The sequence below is a fragment of the Pangasianodon hypophthalmus genome, chromosome 8 (assembly GCF_027358585.1).
Source record: "Pangasianodon hypophthalmus isolate fPanHyp1 chromosome 8, fPanHyp1.pri, whole genome shotgun sequence".
NCBI classification, from domain to species: Eukaryota; Metazoa; Chordata; class Actinopteri; order Siluriformes; family Pangasiidae; genus Pangasianodon; species Pangasianodon hypophthalmus.
The window spans coordinates 15,177,880-15,196,576 of record NC_069717.1 but is presented as its reverse complement, the minus strand read 5'-3'; the positions used below and the strand labels follow the sequence as shown (position 1 = coordinate 15,196,576).

The 18,697-nt window shown below is 39.9% G+C and overlaps 1 protein-coding gene across 1 annotated transcript; it reads right to left on the bottom strand.

Annotated features, from left to right (window-relative positions):
* Positions 1–508: 508 nt before the first annotated feature.
* LOC113533162 (uncharacterized) lies at positions 509–9,341 on the bottom strand. Its single transcript, XM_026925091.3, has 2 exons — positions 9,266–9,341; positions 509–3,448 (listed from the first exon to the last, which is right to left on the bottom strand). The coding sequence occupies exon 2, from the start codon at positions 1,856–1,858 to the stop codon at positions 935–937; it is 924 nt and encodes a 307-aa protein (XP_026780892.2). The 5' UTR covers positions 1,859–3,448; positions 9,266–9,341; the 3' UTR covers positions 509–934.
* Between the last annotated feature and the right edge of the window lie 9,356 nt (positions 9,342–18,697).

Here is an 18,697-nt window from a genome sequence, read left to right as displayed (position 1 = left end):
AAATTGCTCAGGTATTACTCTAGGCTGGCCTATTTAGTCTATATACACCTTGGGGTCTGTCTCATAAGCTCTCTTCACTCTGTGAACCTTCTTAGTTTTATCAAGGAACTGATCATACCCCCAATCAGCTATCACAGTTCTCTGAATCATCCATACTCTAGTGCAGACTCCCTTCCAATCTTTAGGTAAAGTCATTCTTAAATGTTTTCCTGCACAGAGCCAAAAATGATCTGCTACTGCCAAAGATTGATCAGTTAGCGGAAATTTCAATGGTGGAGTTAAAGTTTGATTCACGCACGTAGCATCCAAGTCAGTGTTAGAGAACACTACTGTCATATTAATGGTTACTGTAGCTAGTGCAAGACCTCCACCCCACTGGATGTAACCTATTTTGTTAACAATACGATCATCCAAGTGCCACATCACTGCACAATTACCCCGGAATGTACCCATGTCATGCTTTCCATCTGATTTGTTAAAACATTCATACTCCATGGTGTAATCTACTTCATACTGCTGTGGTGTCTCTCTACGTTTTTCCTCTATTCTAACATCCAGTTGTGAGAACCACCCTTTCCACGCCTCCTGCTTATGCATTGTGCTATAATGCGGGTTGCCTAAATACGTTAAACACTCAGCTGGGCAGTATGAGCAGTCTGGTCCATTCTGCCAATTCTGCTTACAATACTGCCTGTTGTACTCTGCACAGTGTCTGTAATCATATGGAGTCGGTACCCCTGCAACCCTCCTCAATGGAGGAGGTGAACATATCAAACAATTACCCTTATTCAAACTAGCAGCAGTGTATTCAGCCCACTTCGACCACTTATTATCTTGTGCTATATGTAGCAACGCATCACTCCTCATTTCTTCTGCAGTGTCATTCTCACGCACAGTCCCTCAATACATAGAGTTGGCCAGTCTCTTACTGTCCTTACTCATCTGTGAGCCAGTCAAGGCCTGAGGGCCAATCAAGGGCTGAGAAATCAATTGTGGAGAATGCTGCTTGCTGACTAGTGGACGGGTCTGAGTCTGCGGTAAGTGTAGCAAGAAACTCATCAAAATCACCAGGATCAATTGCACTTGCCTGTTCAGTTGGAGCTGGCAATGGCTCATCTCCTTCCCTCTCAGTAGGCATAGCAGGCTCATCAGTTTCAGATGGAACATCAGACGCAACAGTTGGCTCACCTTCTCCTTCAGGTTCTGCCTGGGCTGGACCTGGTTCGCTGTCCCCTTCATGACTAGGGCCTGCTTCTGGTTCTCTCTCTCCTTCATCTTCTACTTCTTCCTGACTGCTTTCTGGAGAGGCTGCCACTAAATCTCCCTCTTCCTCAACAGTTTGAATGTGTTCTTGTCTCCTGGGTCTAAGTCTAGGTACTCTAGTACAGTGATTCAAATGATACCAGGTAGTATTACCTTCCACTTGCACCGCTGTAGGCGTCACTCTCACCACTGTGTATGGACCTTCTCTTCTAGGCTTGTTCCACTTTCGTCTGAACACTCTTAGGTATACTTTATCTCCAGAAACAACTGGATAAGGAACTTCTGCGTCTTCTCTCGGCTCCCTGCTTTGTTCCTGTGAATAGATAGCTTCATGTATTGCAGTTAGTTGACACCTGTAAGCTCTCAGCTCCATTTGCAATTGCTCCAGAGGTAGTCCATCATAAGGACCTCTCAAATATGGCACAGGCATGGGTCGACCTGTGAGCATTTCATGTGGTGACAGGTTAGTAATTCTATTGGTCTGCATGCGATAACTCATCAGTGCAAGGGGCAAAGCATCATCCCAATTCAGTTTCGTGTCAGCACAAATCTTATTAATTTTAGCCTTAAGAGTACCATTCACCCTCCCCACCATTGCTCTGAGGATGATAAACACACCCAAACGCTGTTTTATTCTTAATTGTTGCAACACTGTATTCACTGTCCTCTGAACAAATACTGAACCATTGTCAGAACTTATCTGAGATGGTATGCCAAACCAAAAAGTTGTTTACAATGCTGTGAAATTACCATCACAAAGTCCTCATTCTGTCTTTTCACCAGTGAAAACCCTGCATGATTGCCTAAATGATCTCTGAAACAAGAACCATCCAGAAAATACTGAACATCTGAGGACTCTAAGTCAGGTCGAAGTCGTGTAAAGGCCAATGAGTTTGCTACACAATCATGAGGCTGTCTTTCATGTTCTAAAGGAACCATGTCAGCTGGATTTGCTGTAGTGCAATGCTTAATAGTGATATCTGGGTATGTCAAGAGAGATGAGTAGGGTAAGCACCTAGCCTGAGTTAGAACAAATCTCCCTTGTTCTAATAATTCCAGTACATTGTGATGTGTGTAAATGATCAGTGGATAACCCATAGTCACAGTAGATGCTTTTTCATATGCATAGTATAAGGCAGCTAGTCCCTGTTGGTAACATGGAGAATATCCCTGTGCTACACTGTCCAGTGCTTCACTGTTCCACACTAGTGATGAACGCAAATTCTGATGCCCTGCTTGCTTCATGATTGCCCTCAAAGGTGCAGTTTTAATTGCATAGTCCTCTATCCAGTCAGAACTAAATCCTGTCATTCTTAAAAAGGTCATCATTTGCCCTACTGTCTGTGGTAGTGGCACTTTACTACCCTCTAGCTAGGCTAGAGCAATTGCCTTAGTTCTGTATGCAATTAATCTCCCTAAATACTCAACTTGTGGTTGACAGTACCGTAGCTTAGTTTTAGATGCCTTATGTCCTCCAAAGGGCTAATTTAGTAAGTACCTTAATGGAATTTGTATGGCATTGTTCCAAGAAGGCGGAGCAAATCAGCAGATTTGTAACAATGTGCTATCTAGCATGGGATCTTCCAAATCAGCCTTAAGAACTTGATTGAACACATGTGGTGAGTGCTTGAAACCTTGAGGAAGTCTTGCATATGTGTATTGCTTCCCAGCATATGTAAAGGAAAAACAAATGCCTACTTTCCTCAGCCAAAGGAATGCTAAAAGGCAGAAAAAGGCAGAACAAAGATCAGTTACAGTAAAATACTGTATCAGGAGGAACATTAGTTAGCAATGTGTGAGGGTTAGGAACTTCCGCTGGCCAATCTTCTACCACCTCATTAACTGCACACAAATCATGTACCAAATGACATTTTGACTTGTCAGCTTTAGCAGCAGGCAATATTGGGGTATTACAATAACTTACTGTCTCAACTAGGACTCCCGCATGAACCAGTCCCTCAATAGCCTGTTTAATGCTTGCCTCTGCTTCAGGCAGCAGTGGATATTGCCCAATTCTAATTGGGCTAGCAGATTTTACTAGACCTACATCAGTATCATGTTGAGACCACAAATTAGCTGGTACCTGTTTTTCCATTTCTTTCAACAGTTCAGCTGTCTTCTGAGTTGACTGTCTCACTCATGGACATCTGTGCTTTTTCAGTGATCACCACCACCTGTGGAATTCCTGTCATGAGAGTGGTACACAAAATCTTAATATATGACTTATCTTTTTGTTGAAAGAAAAACTGAAGGATGTTCCGTATCATCCCATTCACTCTCTTCTGCTTTTGTCATCATGGGGCCTACATCTTTTGATTCCAGCCTTTTCCTACATAAAGAGTTACGTGGGGAACAGAAGTAGGAACCTGGAACCATTTGTCAATAAAACCATCATCAATACAATCATCACAAGGATCTATTTGCATAGCAGCTCCCTGTTTCCCTATGATCATCTAGACACCAAAGGAACTTTTTGACCCTCTGTTTCTTTCAACCACCTTTTTTCAAGCTCTGGGTCACGTGATGAATCATATAACATTCTACAATGATACTCGGGCTTAGGCATTGTTGCACCTGGGATCTGTGCTTCAATAAACTTTCCCCACTTACCAATGACTTGTTTTACTTCATTACTTATCTGTCCTAGCCAATACACATTAGCTTTTGGGTCAAAAAGCACCATTTGAGTCTTTACCCCTGTTACATCTACATAAACTCCTTCTGGAGAACACCAGATTTGCAGTAGTTTACACAATGCATCCCTTCCCAACAGATTAACAGGAGTTTGTTCTGATACTAAAATAGGCAATGTCACCTTTTTATTTTTAGCCTGCAGACTAACTGGAGTCATCATTGGAATTAGCTGCATTTGTCCTGAGAATCCTACTGTCTTTGCAAATTTTCCAGACATGGGGAGGTGAGAGGCATAATTTGGACTTACAAATGTGTAAATAGCTCGAGTGTCTACCATCATGGGTGTTAGTTTGCCTTCAATTTTAACCTGCAGCGTAGGTTTTTGATCAGCATCAGTTGTTAGAATTGGAAGCTGACCCTCCCCAGTAGGATTCTCTGGGCACCCCTAGTATCCTGGATTAGGCCCAACCACCAGTTTGCTGTTGCCCGGCACACTTTGCTGAACAGCAGGGGGTGTAGGTGGTGGTGCATTCAAAGGAGCCATCACTGCTGATGAGACTTACTCCATTTGGTCTTTGTCTTTGTCTTTATCTTTGTCTTTCACAGGTGCTTGGACCTTTTTCTTATTTTTGTTTGTCAGTTCTTCAAGCTGCAGTTGTGCCAGTTTTCTTTGTAGTTCTCTTTCTTGATTCTTAAGCTTTTGTTCATTCCTTCTGTATTGTTCAACTGCATGAGTCACATGGTTGCAGAATTCCTTGTGCGGTTTAGAATGTAGGCCAACCACAACTTCTAGCTTAGCTTTTACAAATGGTGGCATAGCATCCATTATTGCCATTCTGAACAATGATGACATCACAGGATCTGCCTCTGGATCCCTTTCCAGTTCTTGTCTCCATCTTTTTAGTTGTCTCTGCACATAAGTGATGGGATTTTCTGTTTCTCCTAGCTGTTCCCCTTTCAGCGACTTAGGGTCTATGCGAGATGGATACTCTGTCCTCAGTGTTTGCCATAGGCTTGGACGATATTGATCAAACTGCATTCCGTCCATTACTGGAGAGTTCACTGCTCTTTGTAAGTTAGCAGCTGTGAGGATCTCTTTCATTCTTAATCCTCCTAAAATTTTGGCAAGGACTGCTTTGATGTCTCCAATTGCCAGCAGCCTGCCCATTGTCTCTTCTTCAAACACCTTAATCCACTTCCCAGCTCCCTTGTGGATATCAGGGAGACAGGTAATCAGTCTATCGAGATCTTGGGTAGCCCAGGGTACATAGTGCCCTCTAGCACCCTTAACCAGAATAGGTAATTGAAAGTGACTGTCATATCTTTGTGGTTCTTGTAAGTGGTCACGTGGTCTGAGCTGTCTTCCTCCTTCATCTCGTGACCATGTTTCTGCATCATCATCGTCCTCAATGTATAATGTTCCTGTAACCCGCTTTCTTTCACCTACATTGCATCTTTTTGAACCTGTAGAATATCTTCTCTTACTTAATTGTTCTGCTTCATCCAAATATTTTTCTGCCCGTTGTGCTTACGTTGTGCTTACGTTGTGCTTACTCTTCTGTCTAATTTTTCCATCTCTGTTAACTTCTCCTGCTCCCCTGGGAGATCTATAGGGGAACTTTGCTCCTCTTCTTCTCCTCTTCTTCCTCCATGTCTATCTTCCTTTCAACTTGTACTGTTCTTTTAATTATGGGAAACTGGTTTTTTGGAGGTGCATAAGGAGGCGGTTCACTGAAAATTTCTCATCTTTTCTTCTGTGTTGTCATTGTCTTTTTTCGGCATTCTGGTCTGTTTCATGCTTTTCCAAGAATTTTCTCCTTCTACTTTAAAAAATGCAATTACTTTCAGTTCTGTCTCCCTTTTTTCCTCTCTCCCTTTACTTTCGTCTCTGGCTTTGTAGTTCTTTATCAGTGTTTCCATCTCCTCACACAGAGATACATCAAACGTTCCCTCCTCTGGCCACTGTGTTTTCTAATTTTTGGTTCTCTTTTTCCACTTCTTTGAGCACTTCTCTATGAGTTCCTTACATAAGGGATATCTGGCTTTTAACAACTCTATGGGTGTAGATGCCATGATTGGACCCTGTATGCCTGTATGTCTTCTGCCTGTTGCCAACCTCCTTGGAGACGGTTCACTATTGCGGTCTGGAATAAAAGTCACTAAGATTTGTCTTAGAGTCAACCCTTCTTAGGTTCACGTGGCTCAGTAACTCTTTTTGCAGGAAGCCAAGTAACTTTTCTCAAGACCACTGACACCTCAATTTCAGGGTTATTCAACTGTCTCCCAGTTACTCCTTTGCCTCTTTCAAAGCCTTGTAGCTCTCCCCAGTCAAGATAAATATCTACAGGCAATGGTATTATTACCCAGTGTAACTGATTTGACTCAGCTAGCTCTTCTAATGTGCAACCTAAGATGGATGCCTTCCAGTTTCTTCCCACTATTCCTTCCCAATCTACATAAGTCCACTCCTCACTAACTTTCTCTAAATTTCTAAACTGTGTTATATTTCTTAACAGTGAATTTTTCTTTTATTCAGTCAAAGGATACCTTTTCCCTAATAAATCCTCATACTGATTCTCTTTCCAAAAATGTGTTCTAATTCCCTTAGCTTCTTGTAATATACGCACTGTCCTCTGCTCCCTATTTTCTTCTTGAGGATTCATTCACTCTAAAGAAAAGATCTTACACAAAACTCACTGTTTAACTGCCTTGCACTCTTGAGGCTCCCACTGTTGGTCTGTATGACACCCTACACTCACTATAATTGGGTATAATAGTTACTATTAACCCCCTCAAAGTAATGCACTCTCTAGTCTCTATAATGTCTCCTTCAGCTGTTCTTCTTCTATTTGTCCAATGCACTCTCCTCAATGCTGGATCTATCTCAATGACTACTTTGCCCAAGACTTTGCCAGTCACACCTTTGCCTCTTTCGAAACCTCTCTCTTCTCCCAACCTTAGATAAGGTTCAACCAAAGATGTAATGCTGCACCTGACAAAATGCAACAACTGACTTCTGTGACAGAATTCATCCAAACTATCCTGTAAGTTTTCTGCTGTCCAAGCATTCCCTATTATATTATTCCAGTTCACATACGGCCATTCAGCTTCAACCTCTCCTATATTCAATATTCTAGTTATTTGCCTTAAATACCAATTCTTTCTCTGTTTTGTTAGAAAACGTCTCTGGCCAGAAAGATTTATATAAAATGATTCTTTCCAAAAATGATTGTTAATTCCCTTTGTCTCATGAAGCACCTGATTTAATTCCACAGCCATTCACTACTCAGAGCCTTAGTTCAATGTGCTGTCAAAAGAAAAGAATAGCACTCCTCAAACAGCTCATTACATCTGTACTGATATATGCTCAGAAAACCCTGATGATACCTATGGTATCAAACTGAAGCTGCATGCAACAAATATTAATTCTTTTACCACTTGTAATTGCTTTTCTCAATATTCTGCCTGTAAACGGAGAAACTCCTCCACTGTCGGCCTTGTTGAAGTGTATACTGATCTAAAAAGCACTAACCCTTGTGACATCAAGGTGTCATAATCCCAGTAATGTGGCAATAAGAAAAAGAATATGTGAGACTTAGATGACGATCTAGTGCGGCTCTCAGCAAGCTCATAATCCATTCAACAAAACTTGAGTCTCTTTATCAGGATCACAACGGCTACAGTTAGGAGAATGTCCAAATAACTTACAAAACCAGTTTCTTGGAAGATTTTTGCTTTCAATCACTTCCCTTGGATCAGTTCTCTCCTAAACATAACTCACACACACATACACAAACATACACACCTCCAAGGCTACCGACACACAGAGTCACACACTCAATCATGCGTAACTGCAGTCCCTCGTTCTCTCTCCACTATATTAAACTTACTCGCCTTATTTAGCCAAATACACACCTAGAACACCATGCACCATCTAAACAATCATAATGGTGTTGTATTTTTGAAACTATGATTTTATATGGCTGCACTGGACTTATTGCACTATTAGTTGTCCAAATAATATTACCACCCAAATGAAACTCTATTATCTTAAAAGTGGTTGCAAACCAATTTCCCTTATCTTCTAGACTTTTAGCCTTTACGATTATAATACCACAAGGATGTACAAATTTTCTACATGAGATCAAATGAACATGTATTCTACAATCTGAACTAGGACCTTCTTGTCTCCAAAAAATGTTTATAACTGATTGTAACTGCTCTTGTTTAGCTAATTCACTTTTCTTCTTCTTTCTATGATGATGTTTTTTAGGCATAAATGTTACTAAACATTCCTCTAATCCAAACTACAACTACAATTAGGAAGATGGCCAAATAAGCTGTAAAACCAACTCTGTGATGAGCGCTTATGCATAGGCCTTTGTTCCAGAGCACAGCGGCAACAATTGGGCAAATGTCCAAGATATTCACAAGCTGCTCGTTACTTTTTCAGCGCACACACACACACACACACACACACAGCAGCTGCTGCTCTCTCTCTCACACGAGAATCTTTCACATGATATTCACACACACAACAGAATACTGTCTTACTTATTTCTGATTTACACCTTCACTTTATATCAACTTAATCTCACTTACTCTTTTGTAAACAATAAAGACTCCCTATATTAGGACTCCAGATGAATTGCCCTCACCCAGTGGAACCCGTCAAACAAGGACACCTCTCCCACACACTCCCAGTCACAGAACTGCAGTGACTCTAACCACTGTACACCAAACTTTAGCAACATCAAGTGCCACAAGACCGAGATCCCTAACACAGGGAACGACACTCAAAACAGAGCAACCAGTGCCCAACTAAATATAACACTGAGTTGATAAATTGGAGCGTTCACTGTAGGATCTATGTGGCAGTTATGATATGCCTGATCAGTGACAGAGGGCTTTCAGAGCACTTACAGCCAGCGCTGCGAGTGACATGGGGTCAGATTGGTCCAGTTCAGCAGGAACTCACCAAGGAAAAAGACAAACACTCCAGAGCCCCCAATCAGGGACAACTCTTAAGACGTCAGAAAACTTCAACAAATAACACACACATAGACATACAAATACTTCTGCGCTGTCTCTTCTCTTGTTCTCTTATCTCTTTACTTTTTTGCTCTTTAACTCTATCTCTTTACTCTGTACTCTTTAAAGATTTACACTACTTATATATTACTGTTATCCATCAAGGCCCACTTAAAAGCAATATACTCTCCATGCAGTTTACACATTTTTGAGATCAAAAACCCATTGCTTAATTTGGTTCTTTAATTTGGTGAAGTCTAAAAGAGTGCCTTTACTGCCCCAGGCTGACCTCCAGAAGACCACACAAACAACTTAATCTAAAAGCAAAAATGCTCACCTTCATTGGCCGGCCTGTTTGTACAATCTGCCTCCAGTCTGCCAAGCTGTGGTGACCCTCCTGGCTCCTTTCCAATCCTGCCGATAACGCCAGAGAATTATGTCATGGCAAATACTTCTGCAAATCAAAATAAGAGAATGACTTACAAAGACAAGGGGTTCCGGATGCCAAAAATCAATAGACTTTATTGAATCAAACAACAAAGCCGAGATGGTCTGCAGAGCATCTGATTTACAAAGTCGTGGCTCATGCTTTTATACAATTCTAAAACAATGATCTCATTAGGTGGAGTTTTCTCTTTTTTTTCTTTTAATCTCACACCTGCCTCTCACCACAATTATTTCACTGTCCCTTTATCTTAGTCCCCTTAGCTTTAACTGTGACGGAGGTCAGTCATTTATTTTTTTAAAAAAATGTTAACATTTCTTCACAACCTTAACAATGCACTGTAAGAAATCACAAATGTCAAACTGGTGAAAAAGATACAAACTTCAGGTACTCTGGTAGAGAAAAGCACTTTCCCATGAGAAAGGACAGAACAGGCCTGGACTGAAAAGATATAATTTATGAATGAGAACTGTGTGCTTAGTAATTTCACAGTCACATCGGATTTGTCTTAGTTTTCTTGATTCACATACACAAACATTCTCTATAAAATTATTTTCTAATTTATTGATTAGAACTATGCTTACTCATTTACCATAGAGTCACACTCTCTTCATGATTAAAATGCATTTCAGAGTCATTCTTAGGCTGAGGTGATTTGAGGTCATGATTCAACACAGTACAATACTGTTGTATAAATACTGATTGACATAATACTAATTAAGAGTTAACCAGTTAACAGAAAATACATCCACACTCACTATACTGTTTCACTATTATTTTTTCCAAGTTCTCGCGGGCCAAATGTGTGCAGTGGGCCTTGGGTTCAGCACCTGTGCTAGTAGCAAAATTAATTCTACTTAAACACGCGAATTTCCACAATACGTGTCATGCATGCACACTTTATCAGCTGACTAATATTTAACTGGCGTTGAAAAGTACTTTTACAAAGGAGGTTTAACACACCAGCCAGCAGACTGGCAGATGAATTATTATCACATTCTTTCCAAATGATATGAAGCTCGGAGTCTGGGAACAGGCTACACAGAAAAATGAAGAATTTGGCTGGGGAGGGCAACCAAACCCTGAGAGTGGAAATAAAGTAAAGAAGGAGGTGGAGATGAAGAAATTGTGGCTGTCAGAGTGTATAATTATCATTTACATTGGGTGACATCAGTAATAACTATTACAGCTCAGAGTTGTGAAATTACTGCTAGGTGCAGAAATCCACCATTAACCCAGCCTTCAGAAGTTAGCTTATTAGCATATTCGGATCTGAGGAATGAGTGAGTGCTCACAGGTAAGTGAAGGGTTAAGGGTTTAAAAAAATGTCGCATGGGAAAATAGTTAGACTGTAATTAAAAAAAAAAAAGTACGAGTTCAGTGAAAACAGGCAACTCAAATTCTTTCAGTTTTTTTTTTTTTTTTTTTTAATCTTTTTAAGTTTCATAGTATACAAGTAACCTGTAGGTGGCGCATGACGCTGAAATGAGGAGGGAGTGACGTTCTGGCCAAAAAGGTCAAAGTAATTAAAAAAAGCGCCAGAAAGCCGCCAGACTGTAATCGCTGTTGCTTCTCATTATTCAACAGGTATGCAACTGTTTTAACCAATATCCAACAAGATTGACATTCAAGAGACTCATAAATGTTCACTGATGATCTCTATCGAGTTTAAAAGTGATTATTGAGTTGAGAAAAATGATTATTTCTCAATTTCTACGAGTAAGCTGAGTCCAAAATTTATTATATTCTTAAAAATGTGATTTAAAACTAAGAGATGTGAAACAAGCATATATATTTCATGTGTATTTTTGATGGATTGACATGTTAACTATAGTCACTTTAACACTACCATGGCCTGAGACTGACCTACCAAACAAACACTGAACAATAGTATGACTCTGCCTCACTCAAGTGCAATATTATTATTATTATATTACTTTGTTCAATAACTGTATATATTTATTCACTTAGTACTGATACAATGGTCATACACTTTTTATAAATTGTATGTATCATCTCCCCTCTGATGTTACACTTTAGATACATTTAATATATTTCCAATTTATGTGACTTGTTTAATTCTGTGTACCTTATGGTATTATTGTCTGTATTTATTGTCTGTATTTACTGTTGTCTTATAGTCCTTGACAATGTCTGTCTACTACGTTTTGCACGGTAGTTTCCCAAAGGAACTGTTTCATTTTTATCCATTGCCATGCGATATGATAAAATTGACTATAAATCTTACTTTGACTTTAAACTTCATTTTGTTTTATATTGAGTTAGTGATGCATTTGGCACATGTGGAGGAGCTTAAATGTGAAATGGTGATCTGCATTAAGCATTTATACTAAACAGGGTTGAAAGCAGACATTGAACACGTTGAAAAGTAACATTAATCTGTGATTCGCTTGACTTCATATTGTTTTGTCATATTGAAAGTGTTCTTAAATATCTTGAAGTGTATATGACACATTGTATGAATGAGACACAGACCACTTGTTTAGTTTTATATGTTTATTGAAATTGCTTAGTGTAATACATACAATAGGTCAAATATATTGCACTGATGTGTACTGACAACAACTTATGCTTTTATGGACTGTATTTTGAATGCTGAGTGAATACTTGAATGCTGTAAATAAGCAAAATAACAGCATTGTCGTCAGTGGAACCTTTAGAGAAAAATGTTAATGTTATACTTACCTGTTACAAAGATCAGAGTAATTAAAGAAAGTGCCAGAACGCTGCTGGACTGTAGTCACAGTCGCTTCTCATTATTCTACAGTCAGGATCTCATCCTTCCCTGTGTGAGACCGGTAACAAAAACATATTTATTGGCATATTTTTCCCAGGTTTCAGGAGAGCGTTTACATTATTGAATCCAGACACTTTAACCTTATAGTTCATTTGGACTATGATGCCAAAAGCAATTCCTATTACATGCTAAATTACTGCAATATGTTATACTGTATACCTTTAGCATCTTTAGTCACTTAACACTTAAAAACTACTGTCTTCATAGGATAGAAATGATGTAGAGGTATTGGTAGAATTTGAAAGCAGTATGGTATTCACAGACACAGTCTGTATTTGTGTGCATTTCTCTGAAGGCTGATGCTGTGTCCTGATGAAATTTCATTATTAAATTGCCTTAATAAAACAGTACCCATCTGTCCTTAATTACAAAAAACCTCTCAGCTTTCTATCCTCATAACAACGTCACATAAACACCATGTTGAAGTGAATACAAATAAGTAAATTGGGCACTGAACAATGTTGATAATTTATTATTTTATTTTATTGTGAACAGTAACACAACATTATTTTGTCACAGAAAAAATCCAGTAAATGTCTTGACACCCAGTCTCTAGAAAAAGAGAGTAGTCTGGTTTTGCCAGCTGGCATGTGTCTATGGCAGGTTTAAAGCAAGCTGTAACAGCCACCATAAAGATGGCTGTGGATTGAGTGAGGTTAAATGGTGAATTTTTTTTTTTTTTTTTTTAAATCCCACTCACAGTAGTTACCTTGGACTACTTTTAAGCAGGAAAGGGCCACCCCTCATAAAACACACACCTGAGGGGCAAATGCTGGCAATAAGCCTTTTTACAACCCTAAACATTTCTCATTGGATGGCAGCTACATCAGATCGATGTTGTTGATGACCATTGCAGAGATACAAACTGTAGTTCAACTGCCAGACCCCAGCTTTTTTAGGGTTCAAGGCCTTGTTGGTAGGTAGAAAATGTAGGTCCTCAGTTCAAAACAAGGGATTCTATTAAACTTATTTTCTTGTTTTAAATAAGACAGAGGACTAGAGGACCCTCTTCCTTTTCATCTGCTATAGATAGCAGATGTGTTTCAAGCTATACAGGACTGATACTTGTCTGTGGACCTGCTCAGGGTTCAGTTTCAGTTTTCCATTGCCCCAGAACACAGATACCTCTTAAGTCTTGTGTTTACCGCCCCCCAGCACCATAGCATATAGGCAGCCTCATCTCCTATGATGGCCACTGAGCTCAGGATACTGCGATATTTAGACAGCTGGCTCCTGTGTACCCTGGCCACACATGCGTCCCTCATTGGCTGGAGGGCTGTGTGGTCCCACAGAGTTATTGGGGGCATGTTACCCACCCCAGTGTATGCTAAGACCAAACCAACCAGCGAAAAGGGCAGTCCATCTGGCCCAGCAGTTCTTCTTGCCCAGTTCTCAGATGTTGTCACATGCTGGTCTTCTCAAACAACGCTGTCATGGTCAGCAATATCAACCATCACAGCAGCATGAGGTTTATCAGCTCTCTGACTTGCACATAATCTCCTCAGGTGGGCCTATCCTGGTCTAATATATAATTGGTCTCACTGAGAGCAACTGATTTGGGATGTTTAATGATGCAATGGATGTGCTGTAGATCCGCAGTCCATGAAGGACCCCTGTGTCTGAGTGTCTGGCCCCCTGGACTGAATCTTAAACTGTGGTCTAGCCATTCAAGAAACATTTCTAGCAAGTGGAAATTGTTCTGCAAATGGTGTTCACCTTTTTGGCTGTGCATTGTATTCCTATGAATACTAAACAGTGGTAACTCAGCACCTACCATAAATTTGTATGTGGTAGCCGTCACAGGCACCATGGCACCATCTTCTGGAAATTCTTTCTATGCAGTAGTGGGCCAGTTACTTCATGGTGGAATCCAGGTTTTATTTCACCCCTCCTAACCACCATGGGGCAGTGTTTCTCAGCTTGGATACCGTCTTGTGAGCATGTGCACACATGCTGTGACCTTTGACACTAAGTGATGTGGTACTATAAAACTATACTATACTATAAAAAGCCATCACTAATGGCTAATATTCCCTTGACTACTTCTTACCTTGTACTCAGGTTGACTACATAGGAGCTTGTGACTACAGTCAGAACTACAGGTCAAGCTGTCCTCTAAAGCTGGAAATAGTTTTATAGTTTGCTTTGTTTTAGCTTTGTGCTAGCTTCACATTAGCTCCATGCTAACTTGTATTTGCTTTTCGTTAGCTTTGTGTTATCTCAATACTAACTTCAGTTAGTGTCATACTAAACTCACATTAGCCTCATATAGCTTCAGTCAGCTACAAGGAAGCTAAGCAGCACTTATCTTGTGGTAGCCAAGTGAGGGATCTCTCAGAGAGGAATGGTGAAAGAGCAGGCTGCAAAATGTGCTGGGGCAGATTGCCCCATAAGTCCACACTACTTCTAATTTTGAGAAGTGAGATTAGTGATCTCCACTACCTTGCAAGGGTTTGAGTGAGTCCTGTAGCATCCCTTGGTGAGGTCTCCCCTCTGCGTTTATCAGTGGAGCCGATCTGGGCAGCAACTCTTGGGGCTGCAGACTCAAATCATGTGTAGCTGACCAACACAATTGAGGAATCTTCAGGAAATTGGCCGAAGTTTTGCTGGGATTTTCCTTACTGTTCGCAAAGTGTCACAAATCAATTTTATTTATATAGCACTTTTAGCAATGGATATTGTCACAAGCAGTTTTACAGAATTCAGGGTATAAAATTTAATTTTATCCCTAAGGAGCAAGCCAGAGTTGACAGTGGTAAGGAAATCCTCCGAGGGGACAAGAGGAAGAAACCTTGAGAACTAGACTCAAAAAGGAGCCCATCCTTTGTTTTTTTTTTAGGTGACGGAAGCTGCAAGCAGAAGAGGGGCATCAGGATGGATCAGGCACTTCCGGAGGGCAGAAGGTGTCAGGATCACTGGTATCTTGGAAGTAATGTGTAGCTTGACAGTGTGAGAGAGAGAGGGAAAGAGAGAGAGAAAACAAAGATTGTTGGTATTGTTCGGTATCTTGTCCTGTATTGGTTTATGAAGATGTACATTGTGCGCAGGGTGCAAGCAGGGACTCTGGAAAGACTAGCTATGACAGCATTACTGAAAGAGTGAGCCAGAAGGTAATACAGACGTGAGGGCGCCCTGGGACATAAAGCAGCTACACACTCCACCATCAACAAACCTGAGTGAACGCGTAAGAGATGGGGTTGGTTGGTAAACATCCCAGTTTACCGACACACTGTATGCCCATGAACCCTCCAGATCCGTGCCTTTACTTAAAACTGTGTCTGAATCCTGAACACTAATTGAACACTGTTCCATAAGTATGGGGCTTTGTAAGAGAAAGTTCTGCCCCTGCCTTCATTATTCGAGGTGCCAACAAAGAGCCTGCACATTTTACATAAAAAGATCTTAAAAGATCATAAGTTCGCTCAGCAACCAGTGCTAATTACTGTGTGGTAGCCCACTTAATAGAGCTCTTGGTGACGAGTCATGGAATTATATTGATTCCACCATGGGAACACTGTGCTAACTTGTCTAACGAGTGCAGCGTGTCATAAAAAAAAACGTCTCCAGTGTTTAATACACTGTACTATTATTTTTCTTCTGGGCCGCTTTTGGAACAAAGCTACTAGTAGTGAGTCATGATATAACCGTCCCCAGTGTGTAGTGTACTGTATTGCACATATCCAAATATCCTTCCTGTCAGTCTGCGGGGGAGATTCGATTCCTAGTGACCCGCTGGTATAAGGATACAAGGTCTGAAACACTGCCCCTGGTGGTTAGGAGGGCTGAAATAGAATGTAGGGTTATGAATGTAACCCTGTTCTGTGAACGCTGGATAACCGGGTGGGTCACCTGTCACTCAGAACCTAAGCCAAACTAAGCAAGAAGGTTCCAAAGGAAATATTGGCCATTACTGATGGCTTTTTACAGTATAGCCACCACATGGTTAAAACCTTAAATTTTCTGCCCAAGATCATCACCTGTCATCAGCCAGTCAGTCTGCAGCCTTCAATGAGGGTGAGCTGCCAGAACATTCCATGCTGTGTCTTGCAGTGTTTGGACCAGCCAGAGGCCGCCCAAAACAGAACTGTTGATTTGCTTTGTGGGTAAGGAGAGTCTCAAGGTGAGTCTCTTGTTCTTCATGACATTGTTGGCAGCTGTTATCTAACTGTTACACAGGAGGGGAGAAATAAGATATTTATTTATGTAATGGTCCATCTTAAGTTAGTTATTTGCATACTGAAATTTGCCACAGCATGATTAAATATTGGAGGAATCTACAACTGGTCTTCTGATCTGAGACTACTGAACAGTAGCAATAATTTCCCAGTGAAGTGAGCATTTCAAAATGGTGAAAGACTGAAAGTAAAGCATGCCATAGATAGTGCAAAGATAAAGCATGCCATAAACCATAGATAGTGCAAAGAACATGACTGCAGCTAAAAGACAGCTGCTTTTGAATACCTGCCCTGCACCGTGAGCAGTCTACATCTCAGTCTACAGTGCCCGCTTAAGCATATTTGATGCCTAGCACATTGAATTATGCCTTCATTACAACTTAACTAAGTAATCATTAAATTATGTATAATCCTCTAATAATCATCTGATTAGCCAATTAATTCTCAAAAAATAATCATATGGTAGGCTGTTGTTTTCAGTTCTAGATAATATAACATTTACATCATGTCTATGTTTTATACACTTAGGATGTGTGAGGATAGGTTTTTGGGTTAATAAAATGCAAAATGTCATACTTGGTTTGAAGTCCTCTTAAAGGTGAAATTTTGAACAGTTAAAATAGTAATCAAAATATTTGCATTCAGATTTAAATAAACAAATCAAACAACAAAAAACCTTCAAACTAAAAATGAATGCATATGAGTTATAATAAATATCAAATCTGCTTGTTGGCTCCATAATAAATGAAACACATAATCATTAAATTATCTATTCCTAAAGAGTGCCTGTGTCTTTGTATTACCTGCTTCAGGCCAGGCTTCTGGATAGATTATTGGATCACAGAACAGAGCACCATCTTCTGGCTCAGAGTAAAAAGTAACCATGTTAGGTTGGGAAGTAGTTTGAGTAAGATTGATAACACTTTTTTTCAGGTGTCATTAATTTTTTTTTTAACTTCCCTTATTCTTTATTTGGTAAAAAATATTCATTTAAACTCTAATAATGCATCATAAAGCAGTAAAAAAAAAAAAAAAAGCTTAAATAGTTCTAATATCTTTACGGTTTGTACACAGGTTATAATACCAATGACACTGGAGACATCTGGAGACAGACATGGAACCTCTAAAACCCATGTGATAATTGTTTTATATAGTTTAAGATAAATATGAACTGCTTTGACCTCCTATAACTTTAAACCCTTTTGCTCGCATACCCATTTCTCTAGATACTACACTGTATAAAATTTTCTGTTTTCTCAGTAATAAAACAGCAACCTTAACAGTGGAAAAACTGTAAAATTTACATGCAATACAACACCTCTGGTGGCCTGACTGTAATTTTACAGGAATTAGAAGTCTGATGAACAGTTCATCACTGCTAAGTCTTTACATCATTGCTCCCATTAGGAGTCGCCACAGCAGATCACCTTCCGTTGTCTGCATATTGATTTGGCAAGTTGTACGCTGGATGTGCTTCCTGATGCAACCCTCCCCATTTATCTGGGCTTGGGACCAGCACTGAGAGTGCACTAATCTGTGCACTAATCTGTGCACCCCCAGTGGCTGGGGTTGGCAGGCAGCGTGGGGGTTTAAACCCACAATCCTGAGATCAAGAATCCCATGCTTTACCAACTGAGCTAGCTGGGCACTGTTTTACATCATTGTTTTACTAAAATAAAACTTTCATTGCACAGTTAGTGTTCTGCTACAGTCTGAAACCATATAATTTTATTACAGTAAAGTACTGTTGCAGGTATTGCAATGATCCATTTTCCTTTCCATTATGTACATGAGAGCTGTAATACAGGTAAAATAAACTTGGACTTTGCACATGCTGCCATCTCCAATATCCAGATTAGTGACCCAGCTATGAATGTTCACCTGAAAAAAGACTGGCTCGAACATAACTCAACTGTGAATGACGCATCATATTATATCACTTAGGTTAGGTAAGGATATGATTATGCAATATATGTAGGCTATGTCTTGAGTGTTAATTTTTTTTTTGGCCTGTACATATTTCTTCTCTTTTCCATTTTCCTCATATTTATTTAGATATTCCCAACAGGCCACCAGATTACAATGGGTTGACTATCTGAATCATATTTTCTGAGCATTTTTTCCCTTTTTTGAATTATCTACGCAATGGGAAAGCTATATTTCACTCATGACATTCAGCTGATAAATCAGGTTCCCTGTAAACCAATTTGCATTGAATATAACATTAAAATCTCATGATGTTAAACTTTTTACTGCCGAATCAACTCAGAAAGCGAAAGGCCTATAGTTGTGCAAATATGTCCAAGAGCACAGCAGTTTGCATGAATGTAG